This window comes from Anomaloglossus baeobatrachus, chromosome 1 (genome assembly GCF_048569485.1).
Source record: "Anomaloglossus baeobatrachus isolate aAnoBae1 chromosome 1, aAnoBae1.hap1, whole genome shotgun sequence".
NCBI lineage: Eukaryota > Metazoa > Chordata > Amphibia > Anura > Aromobatidae > Anomaloglossus > Anomaloglossus baeobatrachus.
In genome coordinates this window covers 29,026,791-29,047,150 of record NC_134353.1, presented here as the reverse complement: position 1 = coordinate 29,047,150, position 20,360 = coordinate 29,026,791, and the positions used below count along the sequence as shown (strand labels likewise).

General features: G+C 43.9%; 1 protein-coding gene across 1 annotated transcript in view; it reads left to right on the top strand.

Moving 5' to 3' along the window:
* Positions 1-20,360, top strand: part of SFXN5 (sideroflexin 5) — a 261,225-nt gene that overhangs the window by 166,712 nt on the left and 74,153 nt on the right. The window contains exon 13 of the mRNA XM_075346236.1: positions 11,976-12,093. Within this exon, the coding sequence (XP_075202351.1) occupies positions 11,976-12,093 (118 nt within the window). The remainder of the gene's footprint in view (positions 1-11,975; positions 12,094-20,360) is intronic.

Sequence of the window (20,360 nt, the reverse complement as noted above, 5' to 3'; positions counted from 1 at the left end):
TCATTTGAATGTTCGCTTACTGAAGTCATTAAGTGACTCGCTCTCACATCCATCTTTCTTTGTGCACATGCATATAGGAAGCAGACACCCTGCAACCAAAACTTATCCCTTCCACCTAATGAGCGATAACTGTTAATTAGGGGAACCAATTGGTCTATTGATGGCCGCAGAAGATAGACAGAAATTATCTGTTGGGTTCAGTCATCTTCACAAAGAGCCTCAAGGCTTTGAAATGCCTGATAAAAAAAAAACTTCATGGGTATCTGCCAAGATTGGGTGTTAAGAAGGGGACGGCTACCACTCCATTAAAAATATGACTTAATTTCCAGATTGAGCCAGCTGAGCGGGGGGACTGTCGGGAGGATTAGCCCTCGCCTGTTCCTCCACTGCGCCGAAAATCACCTGTAACTCCAATTCTGTTTCAACTATTTATTCGACCCCGCAAAATGAAAAAAAAATAAATTCTCAATTTTTTAATTTATTCTTAAATTTAAATATTTATTTATATTATATTAAGAATATTTATATTTATTTGTTATTTATTTTATATATATATATATATATATATATATATATATATATATAATTATATTTAGTATATATTAAATTATATAATATATTATATATAATATTTTATAATTGTTATTATTATTAATAATAATAATACTATTATGTATTTTATTTATTTATACGGTATTATATTAAGAATATTTAAATATTCTTAAATTTAAAATTGTCCGATTCTGAAAATCCATTTTATTCTCAAATTTATCTGATTTTTTTTTTTTTTCATTTTCTTATTTTTTGAAATTTGTAAAAATATTTATGGACAAATAGATTAACTTTGAGATACAGAATGAAAAAAAAAAGGCAAAGAGCATAAGCGCAGCGTGCAGTCTTTGCTTAAGTTCCTCAAAGACATTATTATATGTTAAATATAAATTATATTTATTATATATTAAATTATATATGATATAGTATATGATATATTATATACCGTAATATATATATATATATATATATATATATATATATATATATATATATATATATATATATATATTATAAATTATATTATTATTATTATATTTATTTATATTATATTAAGAATATTTAAATATTCTTAAATTTAAATTTGTCTGATTCTGAAAATCCATTTTATTCTCAAATTTATCTGATTTTTTTTTTTTTTTTTTTTTTTCAAAATTTGTTCAAATATTTATGGTTAAATAGAAAGATTAAATTTAACTTTCAGATACAGAATGCAAAAAAAAAAAAGCACAACGTGCACAGTCGATGCTTAAGTTCCTCATAGACATTATTATATGTTATATATAAATTTATTTTATATATTAAATTATATATGATATGGTATATAATATATATTATATAATATATATTAATAATTATTATATTTATTTATATTATATGAAGAATATTTAAATATTCTTAAATTTAAATTTGTCCGATTCTGAAAATCCATTTTATTCTCAAATTTATCTGATTTTTTTTTTTTTCAAAATATGTACAAATAATTATAGACAAATAGAAAGATTAAATTTAACTTTCAGATACAGAATGCAAAAAAAAAAGCACAACGTGCACAGTCGATGCTTAAGTTCCTCAAAGACATTATTATATATTTTATATATAAATTATATTTATTCTATATTAAATTATATACGATATATTATATTATATAATATATTATATATAAATATATATATATAATATATTATATATATATATATATATATTTATATATATATATATATATACCGTATCTATATATATATATATTATAAATTATATTATTAATTATATTTATTTATATTATATTAAGAATATTTAAATATTCTTAAATTTAAATTTGTCCGATTCTGAAAATCCATTTTATTCTCAAATTTATCTGATTTTTTTTTTTTTTTTTTTCCCAAATTTGTAAAAATATTTATGGACAAATAGAAAAATTAAATTTAACTGTCAGATACAGAATGCAAAAAGAAAAGAAAAAAAAAAGGCAAAGACCATAAGCGGAACGTGCACAGTCGATATTTAAGTTCCTCGAAGACATTTGCTAAAGTTGCTCAGCGTACCTTTTTTCTATAAAATTAGTTATTTTTGTTTTGTTTTTCATTTATTAAACATCTTTCAACTTTTTTTTTCCTAACAAAAAACAAGAAGCAGAAAATACAAACATAGACCGAGAGACATTTTTGGATTTTTATTCAGGATGTTACAAATTCTTTCTAATTTTCTAGTTCCCAGAATTCCCCACTTTCCGCAAATTAAAAAAAAAATAAATATTTCATAGTTTGGGGTAAGTAAATGGATTAAATGTAACTTCCAGATACAGAATGCAAAAAAGGCAAAGACCATACGGGCGCTTGCACCATTTCTTCAAGACATTTTCCAAAGTTGCTTAATATCACTATTTTTTCATGTATTTTAGGGCTTGAAAATTCTTTTTTTTTTTCTTTACCTTTTATTCACTTTTTTTTTCTATATTCTAAAAAAAAAAAGAGCAAAAAAACATTTTTAGATTTCTATTGGATGGCTACTGATTTTCTTTTCCGTTTAATCACATTCTCTCTTCCCCTAAAAACAATTGTAGCAAAAAAACTAATTTATTATTCAAAACCACACTCAATAATATAATTCACAAGGAAATTAAGGCGATATTATTTATATATTATATTCTTTCCTAAGCAGCTTTAAATTTTCTATTTCTAATTTTTATATATTATATTTCTAGTTAATGGAGCAGAAAGTTTTGATCCTTCACCAAAGATTCCCTTGGCTTCTTTTCCATTGCTATTTTGACTTCAGAATTATACGTGGTCACCTCTGGGGGTCCGGTCACAAGGACAACGGGAGTCAAAAATCAGCTCAAAAGTCTCTTTTGTATCAAGATGATCCTAATCTAATCCTTATCTGTGACCGTTGCCTTCATGTCCAGGGAACGCACCTCTATTAAAACTCACATTACCTATACCCGAGGAGATGGAAAAAATGCACGAAGACCCCAAATTTATTAGAAAATCATGAGTACTTTATTATAAACCGATGAACGTACAAGATAAAAATTAAGGTATCCACTAGAAGGCAACATCATAACCAAGAATCATTCACATAAAATGCTTAGGGATACAGTAGTATAGTGTCAGTATAGCAAGCACTTTTAGAGGGAGTAGATATATTGTGGCTTTAGCTAGATTTATAGTATATAAATTACCCAACAGTGGAGCATTTAATGATGAATAGTGATGAGCGGGCACTGCCATGCTCTGGAGCTTGGTACTCGTAACTAGTGATGAGCGAGCACTACCATGCTCGGGTGCTCAGTACTGGTAACTAGTGATGAGTGAGCACTACCATGCTCGGGTGCTCAGTACTCGTAACTAGTGATGAGCGGGCACTACCATGCTCAGGTGCTCAGTACTCGTAACTAGTGATGAGCGGGCACTACCATGCTCAGGTGCTCAGTACTGGTAACTAGTGATGAGCGGGCACTACCATGCTCAGGTGCTCAGTACTGGTAACTAGTGATGAGCGGGCACTACCATGCTCGGGTGCTCAGTACTGGTAACTAGTGATGAGCGGGCACTACCATGCTCGGGTGCTCAGTACTGGTAACTAGTGATGAGCGGGCACTACCATGCTCAGGTGCTCAGTACTCGTAACTAGTGATGAGCGGGCACTACCATGCTCAGGTGCTCAGTACTGGTAACTAGTGAGCGGGCACTACCATGCTCGGGTGCTCAGTACTGGTAACTAGTGATGAGCGAGCACTACCATGCTCGGGTGCTCTGTACTGGTAACTAGTGATGAGCGGGCACTACCATGCTCGGGTGCTCAGTACTGGTAACTAGTGATGAGCGGGCACTACCATGCTCAGGTGCTCAGTACTGGTAACTAGTGATGAGCGGGCACTACCATGCTCGGGTGCTCAGTACTGGTAACTAGTGATGAGCGGACACTACCATGCTCGGGTGCTCAGTACTGGTAACTAGTGATAAGCGGGCACTACCATGCTCGGGTGCTCAGTACTCGTAACTAGTGATGAGCGAGCACTACCATGCTCGGGGGCTCAGTACTGGTAACTAGTGATGAGTGGGCACTACCATGCTCGGGTGCTCAGTACTGGTAACTAGTGATGAGTGGGCACTACCATGCTCGGGTGCTCAGTACTCGTAACTAGTGATGAGTGAGCACTACCATGCTCGGGTGCTCAGTACTCGTAACTAGTGATGAGCGGGCACTACCATGCTCAGGTGCTCAGTACTCGTAACTAGTGATGAGCGGGCACTACCATGCTCGGGTGCTCAGTACTCGTAACTAGTGATGAGCGGGCACTACCATGCTCAGGTGCTCAGTACTCGTAACTAGTGATGAGCGGGCACTACCATGCTCAGGTGCTCAGTACTGGTAACTAGTGATGAGCGGGCACTACCATGCTCAGGTGCTCAGTACTGGTAACTAGTGATGAGCGGGCACTACCATGCTCGGGTGCTCAGTACTGGTAACTAGTGATGAGCGGGCACTACCATGCTCGGGTGCTCAGTACTGGTAACTAGTGATGAGCGGGCACTACCATGCTCAGGTGCTCAGTACTCGTAACTAGTGATGAGCGGGCACTACCATGCTCAGGTGCTCAGTACTGGTAACTAGTGAGCGGGCACTACCATGCTCGGGTGCTCAGTACTGGTAACTAGTGATGAGCGGGCACTACCATGCTCGGGAGCTCAGTACTGGTAACTAGTGATGAGCGAGCACTACCATGCTCGGGTGCTCTGTACTGGTAACTAGTGATGAGCGGGCACTACCATGCTCGGGTGCTCAGTACTGGTAACTAGTGATGAGCGGGCACTACCATGCTCAGGTGCTCAGTACTGGTAACTAGTGATGAGCGGGCACTACCATGCTCGGGTGCTCAGTACTGGTAACTAGTGATGAGCGGACACTACCATGCTCGGGTGCTCAGTACTGGTAACTAGTGATAAGCGGGCACTACCATGCTCGGGGTGCTCAGTACTCGTAACTAGTGATGAGCGAGCACTACCATGCTCGGGGGCTCAGTACTGGTAACTAGTGATGAGTGGGCACTACCATGCTCGGGTGCTCAGTACTGGTAACTAGTGATGAGTGGGCACTACCATGCTCGGGTGCTCAGTACTCGTAACTAGTGATGAGCGAGCACTACCATGCTCGGGGGCTCAGTACTGGTAACTAGTGATGAGTGGGCACTACCATGCTCAGGTGCTCAGTACTCGTAACTAGTGATGAGCGGGCACTACCATGCTCGGGTGCTCAGTACTCGTAACTAGTGATGAGTGAGCACTACCATGCTCGGGTGCTCAGTACTGGTAACTAGTGATGAGTGAGCACTACCATGCTCGGGTGCTCAGTACTCGTAACTAGTGATGAGCGGGCACTACCATGCTCAGGTGCTCAGTACTCGTAACTAGTGATGAGCGGGCACTACCATGCTCGGGTGCTCAGTACTGGTAACTAGTGATGAGCGGGCACTACCATGCTCGGGTGCTCAGTACTGGTAACTAGTGATGAGCGGGCACTACCATGCTCAGGTGCTCAGTACTCGTAACTAGTGATGAGCGGGCACTACCATGCTCAGGTGCTCAGTACTGGTAACTAGTGAGCGGGCACTATCATGCTCGGGTGCTCAGTACTGGTAACTAGTGATGAGCGAGCACTACCATGCTCGGGTGCTCTGTACTGGTAACTAGTGATGAGCGGGCACTACCATGCTCGGGTGCTCAGTACTGGTAACTAGTGATGAGCGGGCACTACCATGCTCAGGTGCTCAGTACTGGTAACTAGTGATGAGCGGGCACTACCATGCTCGGGTGCTCAGTACTGGTAACTAGTGATGAGCGGACACTACCATGCTCGGGTGCTCAGTACTGGTAACTAGTGATAAGCGGGCACTACCATGCTCGGGTGCTCAGTACTGGTAACTAGTGATGAGCGGGCACTACCATGCTCGGGTGCTCAGTACTCGTAACTAGTGATGAGCGAGCACTACCATGCTCGGGGGCTCAGTACTCGTAACTAGTGATGAGCGAGCACTACCATGCTCGGGTGCTCAGTACTCGTAACTAGTGATGAGCGGGCACTACCATGCTCAGGTGCTCAGTACTCGTAACTAGTGATGAGCGGGCACTACCATGCTCGGGTGCTCAGTACTGGTAACTAGTGATGAGCGAGCACTACCATGCTCGGGTGCTCAGTACTGGTAACTAGTGATGAGCGGGCACTACCATGCTCAGGTGCTCAGTACTGGTAACTAGTGATGAGCGGGCACTACCATGCTCGGGTGCTCAGTACTGGTAACTAGTGATGAGCGGGCACTACCATGCTCGGGTGCTCAGTACTGGTAACTAGTGATGAGCGGGCACTACCATGCTCAGGTGCTCAGTACTCGTAACTAGTGATGAGCGAGCACTACCATGCTGGGGTGCTCAGTACTGGTAACTAGTGATGAGCGGGCACTACCATGCTCGGGGGCTCAGTACTCGTAACTAGTGATGAGTGAGCACTACCATGCTCGGGTGCTCAGTACTGGTAACTAGTGATGAGCGGGCACTTCCATGCTCGGGTGCTCAGTACTGGTAACTAGTGATGAGTGAGCACTACCATGCTCGGGTGCTCAGTACTCGTAACTAGTGATGAGCGGGCACTACCATGCTCAGGTGCTCAGTACTCGTAACTAGTGATGAGCGGACACTACCATGCTCAGGTGCTCAGTACTCGTAACTAGTGATGAGCGGGCACTACCATGCTCAGGTGATCAGTACTGGTAACTAGTGATGAGTGAGCACTACCATGCTCGGGTGCTCAGTACTCGTAACTAGTGATGAGCGGGCACTACCATGCTCAGGTGCTCAGTACTCGTAACTAGTGATGAGCGGACACTACCATGCTCAGGTGCTCAGTACTCGTAACTAGTGATGAGCGGGCACTACCATGCTCGGGTGCTCAGTACTGGTAACTAGTGATGAGCGAGCACTACCATGCTCAGGTGCTCAGTACTGGTAACTAGTGATGAGCGAGCACTACCATGCTCGGGTGCTCAGTACTGGTAACTAGTGATGAGCGAGCACTACCATGCTCGGGTGCTCAGTACTGGTAACTAGTGATGAGGGAGGCACTACCATGCTCGGGTGCTCAGTACTGGTAACTAGTGATGAGCGGGCACTACCATGCTCGGGTGCTCAGTACTGGTAACTAGTGATGAGCGGGCACTACCATGCTTGGGTGCTCAGTACTCATAACTAGTGATGAGCGGGCACTACCATGCTCGGGTGCTCAGTACTGGTAACTAGTGATGAGCAGGCACTACCATGCTCGGGTGCTCAGTACTGATAACTAGTGATGAGCGGGCACTACCATGCTCGGGTGCTCAGTACTGGTAACTAGTGATGAGCGGGCACTGCCATGCTCGGGTGCTCAGTACTGGTAACTAGTGATGAGCGGGCACTACCATGCTCGGGTGCTCAGTACTGGTAACTAGTGATGAGCGGGCACTACCATGCTCGGGTGCTCAGTACTGGTAACTAGTGATGAGCGGGCACTACCATGCTCAGGTGCTCAGTACTGGTAACTAGTGATGAGCGGGCACTACCATGCTCGGATGCTCTGTACTGGTAACTAGTGATGAGCGGGCACTACCATGCTCAGGTGCTCAGTACTGGAAACTAGTGATGAGCGGGCACTACCATGCTCGGATGCTCAGTACTGGTAACTAGTGATGAGCGAGCACTACCATGCTCGGGTGCTCAGTACTGGTAACTAGTGATGAGCGGGCACTACCATGCTCAGGTGCTCAGTACTGGTAACTAGTGATGAGCGGGCACTACCATGCTCAGGTGCTTAGTACTGGTAACTAGTGATGAGCGGGCACTACCATGCTCGGATGCTCAGTACTGGTAACTAGTGATGAGCGGGCACTACCATGCTCAGGTGCTTAGTACTGGTAACTAGTGATGAGCGGGCACTACCATGCTCGGATGCTCTGTACTGGTAACTAGTGATGAGCGGGCACTACCATGCTCGGATGCTCAGTACTGGTAACTAGTGATGAGCGGGCACTACCATGCTTGGGTGCTCAGTACTGGTAACTAGTGATGAGCGGGCACTACCATGCTTGGGTGCTCAGTACTGATAACTAGTGATGAGCGGGCACTACCATGCTCGGGTGCTCAGTACTGGTAACTAGTGATGAGCGGGCACTGCCATGCTCGGGTGCTCAGTACTGGTAACTAGTGATGAGCGGGCACTACCATGCTCGGGTGCTCAGTACTGGTAACTAGTGATGAGCGGGCACTACCATGCTCGGGTACTCAGTACTGATAACTAGTGATGAGCGAGCACTACCATGCTCGGGTGCTCAGTACTGGTAACTAGTGATGAGCGAGCACTACCATGCTCGGGTGCTCAGTACTGGTAACTAGTGATGAGCGAGCACTACCATGCTCGGGTGCTCAGTACTGGTAACTAGTGATGAGCGGGCACTACCATGCTCAGGTGCTCAGTACTGGTAACTAGTGATGAGCGGGCACTACCATGCTCGGGTGCTCAGTACTGGTAACTAGTGATGAGCGGGCACTACCATGCTCGGGTGCTCAGTACTGGTAACTAGTGATGAGCGGGCACTACCATGCTCGGGTGCTCAGTACTCGTAACTAGTGATGAGCGAGCACTACCATGCTGGGGTGCTCAGTACTGGTAACTAGTGATGAGCGGGCACTACCATGCTCGGGGGCTCAGTACTCGTAACTAGTGATGAGTGAGCACTACCATGCTCGGGTGCTCAGTACTGGTAACTAGTGATGAGCGGGCACTTCCATGCTCGGGTGCTCAGTACTGGTAACTAGTGATGAGTGAGCACTACCATGCTCGGGTGCTCAGTACTCGTAACTAGTGATGAGCGGGCACTACCATGCTCAGGTGCTCAGTACTCGTAACTAGTGATGAGCGGGCACTACCATGCTCAGGTGCTCAGTACTGGTAACTAGTGAGCGGGCACTACCATGCTCGGGTGCTCAGTACTCGTAACTAGTGATGAGCGGGCACTACCATGCTCAGGTGCTCAGTACTGGTAACTAGTGATGAGCGGACACTACCATGCTCGGGTGCTCAGTACTGGTAACTAGTGATGAGCGGGCACTGCCATGCTCGGGTGCTCAGTACTGGTAACTAGTGATGAGCGGACACTACCATGCTCGGGTGCTCAGTACTGGTAACTAGTGATGAGCGGGCACTGCCATGCTCGGGTGCTCAGTACTGGTAACTAGTGATGAGCGGGCACTACCATGCTCGGGTGCTCAGTACTGGTAACTAGTGATGAGCGGGCACTACCATGCTCAGGTGCTCAGTACTGGTAACTAGTGATGAGCGGGCACTACCATGCTCAGGTGCTCAGTACTGGTAACTAGTGATGAGCGGGCACTACCATGCTCAGGTGCTCAGTACTGGTAACTAGTGATGAGCGGGCACTACCATGCTCGGGTGCTCAGTACTGGTAACTAGTGATGAGCGGGCACTACCATGCTCGGATGCTCTGTACTGGTAACTAGTGATGAGCGGGCACTACCATGCTCGGGTGCTCAGTACTGGTAACTAGTGATGAGCGGGCACTACCATGCTCGGATGCTCAGTACTGGTAACTAGTGATGAGTGGGCACTACCATGCTCGGGTGCTCAGTACTGGTAACTAGTGATGAGCGGGCACTACCATGCTCGGGTGCTCAGTACTGGTAACTAGTGATGAGTGGGCACTACCATGCTCAGGTGCTCAGTACTGGTAACTAGTGATGAGCGGGCACTACCATGCTCGGGTGCTCAGTACTGGTAACTAGTGATGAGCGGGCACTACCATGCTCGGGTGCTCAGTACTGGTAACTAGTGATGAGCGGGCACTACCATGCTCGGGTGCTCAGTACTGGTAACTAGTGATGAGCGGGCACTACCATGCTCGGGTGCTCAGTACTGGTAACTAGTGATGAGCGAGCACTACCATGCTCGGGTGCTCAGTACTGGTAACTAGTGATGAGCGGGCACTACCATGCTCGGATGCTCTGTACTGGTAACTAGTGATGAGCGGGCACTACCATGCTCAGGTGCTCAGTACTGGTAACTAGTGATGAGCGGGCACTACCATGCTCGGGTGCTCAGTACTGGTAACTAGTGATGAGCGGGCACTACCATGCTCGGGTGCTCAGTACTGGTAACTAGTGATGAGCGGGCACTACCATGCTCGGGTGCTCAGTACTGGTAACTAGTGATGAGCGGGCACTACCATGCTCGGGTGCTCAGTACTGGTAACTAGTGATGAGCGGGCACTACCATGCTCGGGTGCTCAGTACTGGTAACTAGTGATGAGCGGGCTCTACCATGCTCGGGTGCTCGGTACTGGTAACTAGTGATGAGCGAGCACTACCATGCTCGGGTGCTCAGTACTGGTAACTAGTGATGAGCGGGCACTACCATGCTCGGATGCTCTGTACTGGTAACTAGTGATGAGCGGGCACTACCATGCTCAGGTGCTCAGTACTGGTAACTAGTGATGAGCGGGCACTACCATGCTCGGGTGCTCAGTACTGGTAACTAGTGATGAGCGGGCACTACCATGCTCGGGTGCTCAGTACTGGTAACTAGTGATGAGCGGGCACTACCATGCTCGGGTGCTCAGTACTGGTAACTAGTGATGAGCGGGCACTACCATGCTCGGGTGCTCAGTACTGGTAACTAGTGATGAGCGGGCACTACCATGCTGGGGTGCTCAGTACTGGTAACTAGTGATGAGCGGGCACTATCATGCTCGGGTGCTCAGTACTGGTAACTAGTGATGAGCGGGCACTACCATGCTCGGGTGCTCAGTACTGGTAACTAGTGATGAGCGGGCACTACCATGCTCGGGTGCTCAGTACTGGTAACTAGTGATGAGCGGGCACTACCATGCTCGGGTGCTCAGTACTGGTAACTAGTGATGAGCGGGCACTACCATGCTCGGGTGCTCAGTACTGGTAACTAGTGATGAGCGGGCACTACCATGCTCGGGTGCTCAGTACTGGTAACTAGTGATGAGCGGGCACTACCATGCTCGGGTGCTCAGTACTGGTAACTAGTGATGAGCGGGCACTACCATGCTCGGGTGCTCAGTACTGGTAACTAGTGATGAGCGGGCACTACCATGCTCGGGTGCTCAGTACTGGTAACTAGTGATGAGCGGGCACTACCATGCTCGGGTGCTCAGTACTGGTAACTAGTGATGAGCGGGCACTACCATGCTCGGGTGCTCCGTACTGGTAACTAGTGATGAGCGGGCACTGCCATGCTCGGGTGCTCCCCGTTATATCCTCTCCCTGTCTGTGACTATGACTCTCAGGAGACCAATATTCAGTAATGTGAGCACATACCCGCCTCCTCTTGGCCGTCCCCGCGCCCCTGGATGTTGAGGGCTGTTACTAGGATCCTCGCCCTTGTTTTTCCATGTTTCCTATTTGCCTGAAGGAACATGGTGATAATAATATTAAACGGTAGAAATCAGGACGGCGCGATGCAACGATATCTCGGGTATGAGGATCGGGCAGTTCTAGCTTCCGGTTAGCTCGGTGGTGGTGATCTTTACAGCTATTCCCAGAAACACACTAATGTACAATGGCTTTTATATGGTGGGGTTCCTGGCCCACATATAGGGGGACACATATTTTTGATTTCTAATTCGTTTTATTATCTGGGTCCATAGCTAGTCATACATCCAACTATGGGGTCTGCATGCTTACTGCCTCATTGTATACCTGCCATTGGCTATCATCTGCCAGACCTTCATATTCTCCAGTCCTAGAGCATTACTCGCCTCTATAGCTGCAGCCCTGGGGTCTGGATTGACGCCATGTTGGAAGTGGCGCGTTGTCTTTTTTGACCCATTGTCCATCTCTGTCTTTTTCCAGGACATCATTGCTGCGAACATATCCAAGACTGATCCTTCCCGTGCATAGCCTTGTGTGCCTTGCTGCCTTCGGACTGGCTCTCCCTTTAGCCATCTCTCTCTTCCCCCAGATGTCTGAGGTGAGCAGCAAAGTAAACGTCTTCTGCAACACGCTCCTCCTGTGACCTAATGTCCGACCTGCAAAGCAGAATACAGCTACAAACCTCTTACCATCACAGATTACTCTGTAACACCATGTTACTACAGCACGAACAACTCCACTAAGAAGAATATAACTGCTATAATACTGCCCCCTTTGTACAAGAATATAACTACTATAATACTGCCTCCTATATACAAGAATATAACTACTATAATACTGCCCCTATATACAAGAATATAACTACTATAATACTGCCCCTAGATACAAGAATATAACTAATATAATACTGCCACCTATGTACAAGAATATAACTACTATAATACTGCTCCTATGTACAAGAATATAACTACTATAATACTGCCCCTATGTACAAGAATATAACTACTATAATACTGCCCCTATGTACAAGAATATAACTACTATAATACTGCCACCTATGTACAAGAATATAACTACTATAATACTGCCACCTATGTACAAGAATATAACTACTATAATACTGCTCCTATGTACAAGAATATAACTACTATAATACTGCCCCTATGTACAAGAATATAACTACTATAATACTGCCACCTATGTACAAGAATATAACTACTATAATACTGCCACCTATGTACAAGAATATAACTACTATAATACTGCTCCTATGTACAAGAATATAACTACTATAATACTGCCCCTATGTACAAGAATATAACTACTATAATACTGCCACCTATGTACAAGAATATAACTACTATAATACTGCTCCTATGTACAAGAATATAACTACTATAATACTGCCCCTATGTACAAGAATATAACTACTATAATACTGCCCCCTATGTCCAAGAATATAACTACTATAATACTGCCCTCTATGTACAAGAATATAACTACTATAATACTGCCCCTATGTACAAGAATATAACTACTATAATACTGCCCCTATGTACCAGAATATAATTACTATAATACTGCCCCCTGTGTACAGGAATATAACTACTATAATACTGCCCCTATGTATAAGAATATAACTACTATAATACTGCCCCCTATGTACAAGAATATAACTGCTATAATACTGCCCCTATGTACAAGAATATAACTACTATAATACTGCCCCTATGTACAAGAATATAACTACTATAATACTGCCCCCTATGTACAAGAATATAACTACTATAATACTGCCCCCTATGTACAGGAATATAACTACTATAATACTGCCCCTATGTACAAGAATATAACTACTATAATACTGCCCCTATGTACAAGAATATAACTACTATAATACTGCCCCTATGTACAAGAATATAACTACTATAATACTGCCTCCTATGTACAAGAATATAACTACTATAATACTGCCCCTATGTACAAGAACATAACTACTATAATACTGCCCCTATGTACAAGAATATAACTACTATAATACTGCCCCTATGTACAAGAATATAACTACTATAATACTGCCACCTATGTACAAGAATATAACTACTATAATACTGCCACCTATGTACAAGAATATAACTACTATAATACTGCTCCTATGTACAAGAATATAACTACTATAATACTGCCCCTATGTACAAGAATATAACTACTATAATACTGCTCCTATGTACAAGAATATAACTACTATAATACTGCCCCTATGTACAAGAATATAACTACTATAATACTGCCCCCTATGTCCAAGAATATAACTACTATAATACTGCCCTCTATGTACAAGAATATAACTACTATAATACTGCCCCTATGTACAAGAATATAACTACTATAATACTGCCCCTATGTACCAGAATATAATTACTATAATACTGCCCCCTGTGTACAGGAATATAACTACTATAATACTGCCCCTATGTATAAGAATATAACTACTATAATACTGCCCCCTATGTACAAGAATATAACTGCTATAATACTGCCCCTATGTACAAGAATATAACTACTATAATACTGCCCCTATGTACAAGAATATAACTACTATAATACTGCCCCCTATGTACAAGAATATAACTACTATAATACTGCCCCCTATGTACAGGAATATAACTACTATAATACTGCCCCTATGTACAAGAATATAACTACTATAATACTGCCCCTATGTACAAGAATATAACTACTATAATACTGCCCCTATGTACAAGAATATAACTACTATAATACTGCCTCCTATGTACAAGAATATAACTACTATAATACTGCCCCTATGTACAAGAACATAACTACTATAATACTGCCCCTATGTTCAAGAATATAACTACTATAATACTGCTCCTATGTAGAAGAATATAACTACCATAATACTGCCCCCTATGTACAAGAATATAACTGCTATAATACTGCCCCTATGTACAAGAATATAACTACTATAATACTGCCCCCTATGTACAAGAATATAATTACTATAATACTGCTCCTATGTAGAAGAATATAACTACTATAATACTGCCCCTATGTACAAGAATATAACTACTATAATACTGCCCCCTATGTACAAGAATATAACTACTATAATACTGCCCCCTGTGTACAAGAATATAACTACTATAATACTGCCCCCTATGTACAGGAATATAACTACTATAATACTGCCCCTATGTACAAGAATATAACTACTATAATACTGCCCCTATGTACAAGAATATAACTACTATAATACTGCCCCTATATACAAGAATATAACTACTATAATACTGCCCCTATGTACAAGAATATAGCTACTATAATACTGCCCCTATGTACAAGAATATAGCTACTATAATACTGCCCCTATGTACAAGAATATAACTACTATAATACTGCCCCTATGTACAAGAATATAACTACTATAATACTGCCCCTATGTACAAGAATATAACTACTATAATACTGCCCCTATGTACAAGAATATAACTACTATAATACTGCCCCTATGTACAAGAATATAACTACTATAATACTGCTCCTATGTACAAGAATATAATTACTATAATACTGCCCCTATGTACAAGAATATAACTACTATAATACTGCCCCTATGTACAAGAATATAACTACTATAATACTGCCCCCTATGTACAAGAATATAACTACTATAATACTGCCCCTATGTACAAGAATATAACTACTATGATACTGCCGCCCCCTATGTACAAGAATATAACTACTATGATACTGCCGCCCCCTATGTACAAGAATATAACTACTATAATACTGCCCCTATGTACAAGAATATAACTACTATAATACTGCCCCTATGTACAAGAATATAACTACTATAATAGTGTCCCCTATGTACAAGAATATAATTACTATAATACTGCCCCTATGTACAAGAATAGAACTACTATAATACTGCCCCTATGTACAAGAATATAACTACTATAATACTGCCCCCTATGTACAGGAATATAACTACTATAATACTGCCCCTATGTACAAGAATATAACTACTATAATACTGCCCCTATGTACAAGAATATAACTACTATAATACTGCCCCTATGTACAAGAATATAACTACTATAATACTGCCCCTGTGTGCAAGAATATCACTACTAAATTACTGCCATGGTCCATAGAGATGACGCTGTGTGACCTGTCTATTGGTGCAAAAGGTGCTGAAACAGAGCTGATAATGGAAGAAGGCTCCGTAATGTAATACAGGCTGGATGTGAGCCCTGTGCGTCTCTCCTAGTAATATAGGCTGGATGTGAGCCCTGTGTGTCTCTCCCAGTAATATAGGCTGGATGTGAGCTCTGTGTGTTTCTCCCAGTAATATAGGCTGGATGTGAGCTCTGTGTGTCTCTCCCAGTAATATAGGCTCGATGTGAGCTCTGTGTGTCTCTCCCAGTAATATAGGCTGGATGTGAGGTCTGTGTGTCTCTCCCAGTAATATAGGCTGGATGTGAGGTCTGTGTGTCTCTCCGGTAATATAGGCTGGATGGGAGGTCTGTGTGTGTCTCCCAGTAATATAGGCTGGATGTGAGCTCTGTGTGTCTCTCTCCCAGTAATATAGGCTGGATGTGAGCTCTGTGTGTCTCTCCCAGTAATATAGGCAGGATGTGAGCTCTGTGTGTCTTTCCCAGTAATATAGGCTGGATGTGAGCTCTGTGTGTCTCTCCCAGTAATACAGGCTGGATGTGAGGTCTGTGTGTCTCTCCCAGTAATATAGGCTGGATGTGAGCTCTGTGTGTTTCTCCCAGTAATATAAGCTGGATGTGAGGTCTGTGTGTCTCTCCCAGTAATATAGGCTGGATGTGAGGTCTGTGTGTCTCTCACAGTAATATAGGCTGGATGTGAGCTCTGTGTGTCTCTCACAGTAATATAGGCTGGATGTGAGCTCTTTGTGTCTCTCCCAGTAATATAGGCTGGATGTGAGCTCTGTGTGTCTCTCCCAGTAATATAGGCTGGATGTGAGGTATTTGTGTCTCTCCCAGTAATACAGGTTGGATGGGAGCTCTGTGTGTCTCTCCCAGTAATATAGGCTGGATTTGAGCTCTGTGTGTGTCTCTCCCAGTAATATAGGCTGGATGTGATCTCTGTGTGTGTCTTTTCCAGTAATATAGGCTGGATGTGAGCTCTGTGTGTCTCTCCCAGTACTATAGGCTAGATGTGAGCTCTGTGTGTCTCCCCCAGTAATTTAGGCTGGATGTGAGCTCTGTGTGTCTCTCCCAGTAATATAGGCTGGATGTGAGCTCTGTGTGTCTCTCCCAGTAATATAGGCTGGATGTGAGCTCTGTGTGTCTCTCCCAGTAATATAGGCTGGATGTGAGCTCTGTGTGTCTCTCACAGTAATATAGGCTGGATGTGAGCTCTGTGTGTTTCTCCCAGTAATATAGGCTGGATGTGAGCTCTGTGTGTCTCTCACAGTAATATAGGCTGGATGTGAGCTCTGTGTGTCTCTCCCAGTAATATAGCCTGGATGTGAGCTCTGTGTGTCTCTCCCAGTAATATAGGCTGGATGTGAGCTCTGTGTGTCTCTCCAGTAATATAGGCTGGATGTGAGCTCTGTGTGTCTCTCCCAGTAATATAGGCTGGATGTGAGCTCTGCTGTGTTTCTCTCCCAGTAATATAGGCTGGATGTGATCTCTGTGTGTGTCTCTTCCAGTAATATAGGCTGGATGTGAGCTCTGTGTGTGTCTCTTCCAGTAATATAGGCTGGATGGGAGCTCTGTGTGTCTCTCCCAGTACTATAGGCTAGATGTGAGCTCTGTGTGTCTCCCCCAGTAATTTAGGCTGGATGTGAGCTCTGTGTGTCTCTCCCAGAAATATAGGCTGGATGTGAGGTCTGTGTGTCTCTCCCAGTAATATAGGCTGGATGTGAGGTCTGTGTGTCTCTCCTAGTAATATCGGCTGGATGTGAGGTCTGTGTGTCTCTCCCAGTAATATAGGCTGGATGTGAGGTCTGTGTGTCTCTCCCAGTAATATAAGCTGCATGTGAGCTCTGTGTCTCTCCCAGTAATATAGGCTGGATGTGAGCTCTGTGTGTCTCTCCCAGTAATATAGGCTGGATGTGAGCTCTGTGTGTCTCTCCCAGTAATATAGGCTGGATGTGAGCTCTGTGTGTCTCTCCCAGTAATATAGGCTGGATGTGAGCTCTGTGTGTCTCTCCCAGTAATATAGGCTGGATGTGAGGTCTGTGTGTCTCTCCCAGTAATATAGGTTGGATGTGAGGTCTGTGTGTCTCTCCCAGTAATATAGGCTGGATGTGAGCTCTGTGTGTCTCTCCCAGTAATATAGGCTGGATGTGAGCTCTGTGTGTCTCTCCCAGTAATATAAGCTGGATGTGAGGTCTGTGTTTCTCTCCCAGTAATATAGGCTGGATGTGAGGTCTGTGTGTCTCTCCCAGTAATATAGGCTGGATGTGAGCTCTGTGTGTCTCTCCCAGTAATATAGGCTGGATGTGAGCTCTGTGTGTCTTTCCCATTAATATAGGCTGGATGTGAGCTCTGTGTGTCTCTCCCAGTAATATAAGCTGGATGTGAGGTCTGTGTTTCTCTCCCAGTAATATAGGCTGGATGTGAGGTCTGTGTGTCTCTCCCAGTAATATAGGCTGGATGTGAGGTCTGTGTGTCTCTCCCAGTAATATAGGCTGGATGTCAGCTCTGTGTGTCTCTCCCAGTGATTTAGGCTGGATGTGAGGTCTGTGTGTCTCTCCAGTAATATAGGCTGGATGTGAGCTCTGTGTGTCTCTCCCAGTAATATAGGCTGGATGTGAGGTCTGTGTGTCTCTCCCAGTAATATAGGCTGGATGTGAGCTCTGTGTGTCTCTCCCAGTAATATAGGCTGGATTTGAGCTCTGTGTGTGTCTCTCCCAGTAATATAGCCTGGATGTGAGCTCTGTGTGGCTCTCCCAGTAAATATAGGCTGGATGTGATCTCTGTGTGTGTCTCTTCCAGTAATATAGGCTGGATGTGAGCTCTGTGTGTCTCTCCCAGTACTATAGGCTAGATGTGAGCTCTGTGTGTCTCCCCCAGTAAGTTAGGCTGGATGTGAGCTCTGTGTGTCTCTCCCAGTAATATAGGCTGGATGTGAGCTCTGTGTGTCTCTCCCAGTAATATAGGCTGGATGTGAGCTCTGTGTGTCTCTCCCAGTAATATAAGCTGGATGTGAGGTCTGTGTTTCTCTCCAATATAAGCTGGATGTGAGGTCTGTGTTTCTCTCCCAGTAATATAGGCTGGATGTGAGCTCTGTGTGTCTCTCACAGTAATATAGGCTGGATGTGAGCTCTGTGTGTTTCTCCCAGTAATATAGGCTGGATGTGAGCTCTGTGTGTCTCTCACAGTAATATAGGCTGGATGTGAACTCTGTGTGTCTCTCCCAGTAATATAGGCTGGATGTGAGCTCTGTGTGTCTCTCCCAGTAATATAGGCTGGATGTGAGCTCTGCTGTGTGTCTCTCCCAGTAATATAGGCTGGATGTGATCTCTGTGTGTGTCTCTTCCAGTAATATAGGCTGGATGTGAGCTCTGTGTGTGTCTCTTCCAGTAATATAGGCTGGATGTGAGCTCTGTGTGTCTCTCCCAGTACTATAGGCTGGATGTGAGCCCTGTGTGTCTCTCACAGTAATATAGGCTGGATGTGACCTCTGTGTGTCTCTCACAGTAATATAGGCTAGATGTGAGCTCTGTGTGTCTCCCCCAGTAATTTAGGCTGGATGTGAGCTCTGTGTGTCTCTCCCAGTAATATAGGCTGGATGTGAGCTCTGTGTGTCTCTCCCAGTAATATAGGCTGGATGTGAGCTCTGTGTTTCTCTCCCAGTAATATAAGCTGGATGTGAGGCCTGTGTTTCTCTCCCAGTAATATAGGCTGGATGTGAGCTCTGTGTGTCTCTCCCGGTAATATAGGCTGGATGTGAGATCTGTGTGTCTCCCCCAGTAATATAGGCTGGATGTGAGGTCTGTGTGTCTCTCCCAGTAATATAGGCTGGATGTGAGGTCTGTCTGTCTCTCCCAGTAATATAAGCTGCATGTGAGCTCTGTGTCTCTCCCAGTAATATAGGCTGGATGTGAGCTCTGTGTGTCTCTCCCAGTAATATAGGCTGGATGTGAGCTCTGTGTGTCTCTCCCAGTAATATAGGCTGGATGTGAGCTCTGTGTGTCTCTCCCAGTAATATAGGCTGGATGTGAGGTCTGTGTGTCTCTCCCAGTAATATAGGCTGGATGTGAGGTCTGTGTGTCTCTCCCAGTAATATAGGCTGGATGTGAGGTCTGTGTGTGTCTCCCAGTAATATAGGCTGGATGTGAGCTCTGTGTGTCTCTCTCAGTAATATAGGCTGGATGTGAGGTCTGTGTGTCTCTCCAGTAATATAGGCTGGATGTGAGCTCTGTGTCTCTCTCCCTGTAATATAGGGTGGATGTGAGGTCTGTGTGTCTCTCCCAGTAATATAGGCTGGATGTGAGCTCTGTGTGTCTCTCCCAGTAATATAGGCTGGATGTGAGCTCTGTGTGTCTTTCCCATTAATATAGGCTGGATGTGAGCTCTGTGTGTCTCTCCCAGTAATATAAGCTGGATGTGAGGTCTGTGTTTCTCTCCCAGTAATATAGGCTGGATGTGAGCTCTGTGTGTCTCTCCCAGTAATATAGGCTGGATGTGAGCTCTGTGTGTCTCTCCCAGTAATATAGGCTTGATGTGAGCTCTGTGTGTCTCTCCCAGTAATATAAGCTGGATGTGAGCTCTGTGTGTCTCTCACAGTAATATAGGCTGGATGTGAGGTCTGTGTGTCTCTCCCAGTAATATAGGCTGGATGTGAGCTCTGTGTGTC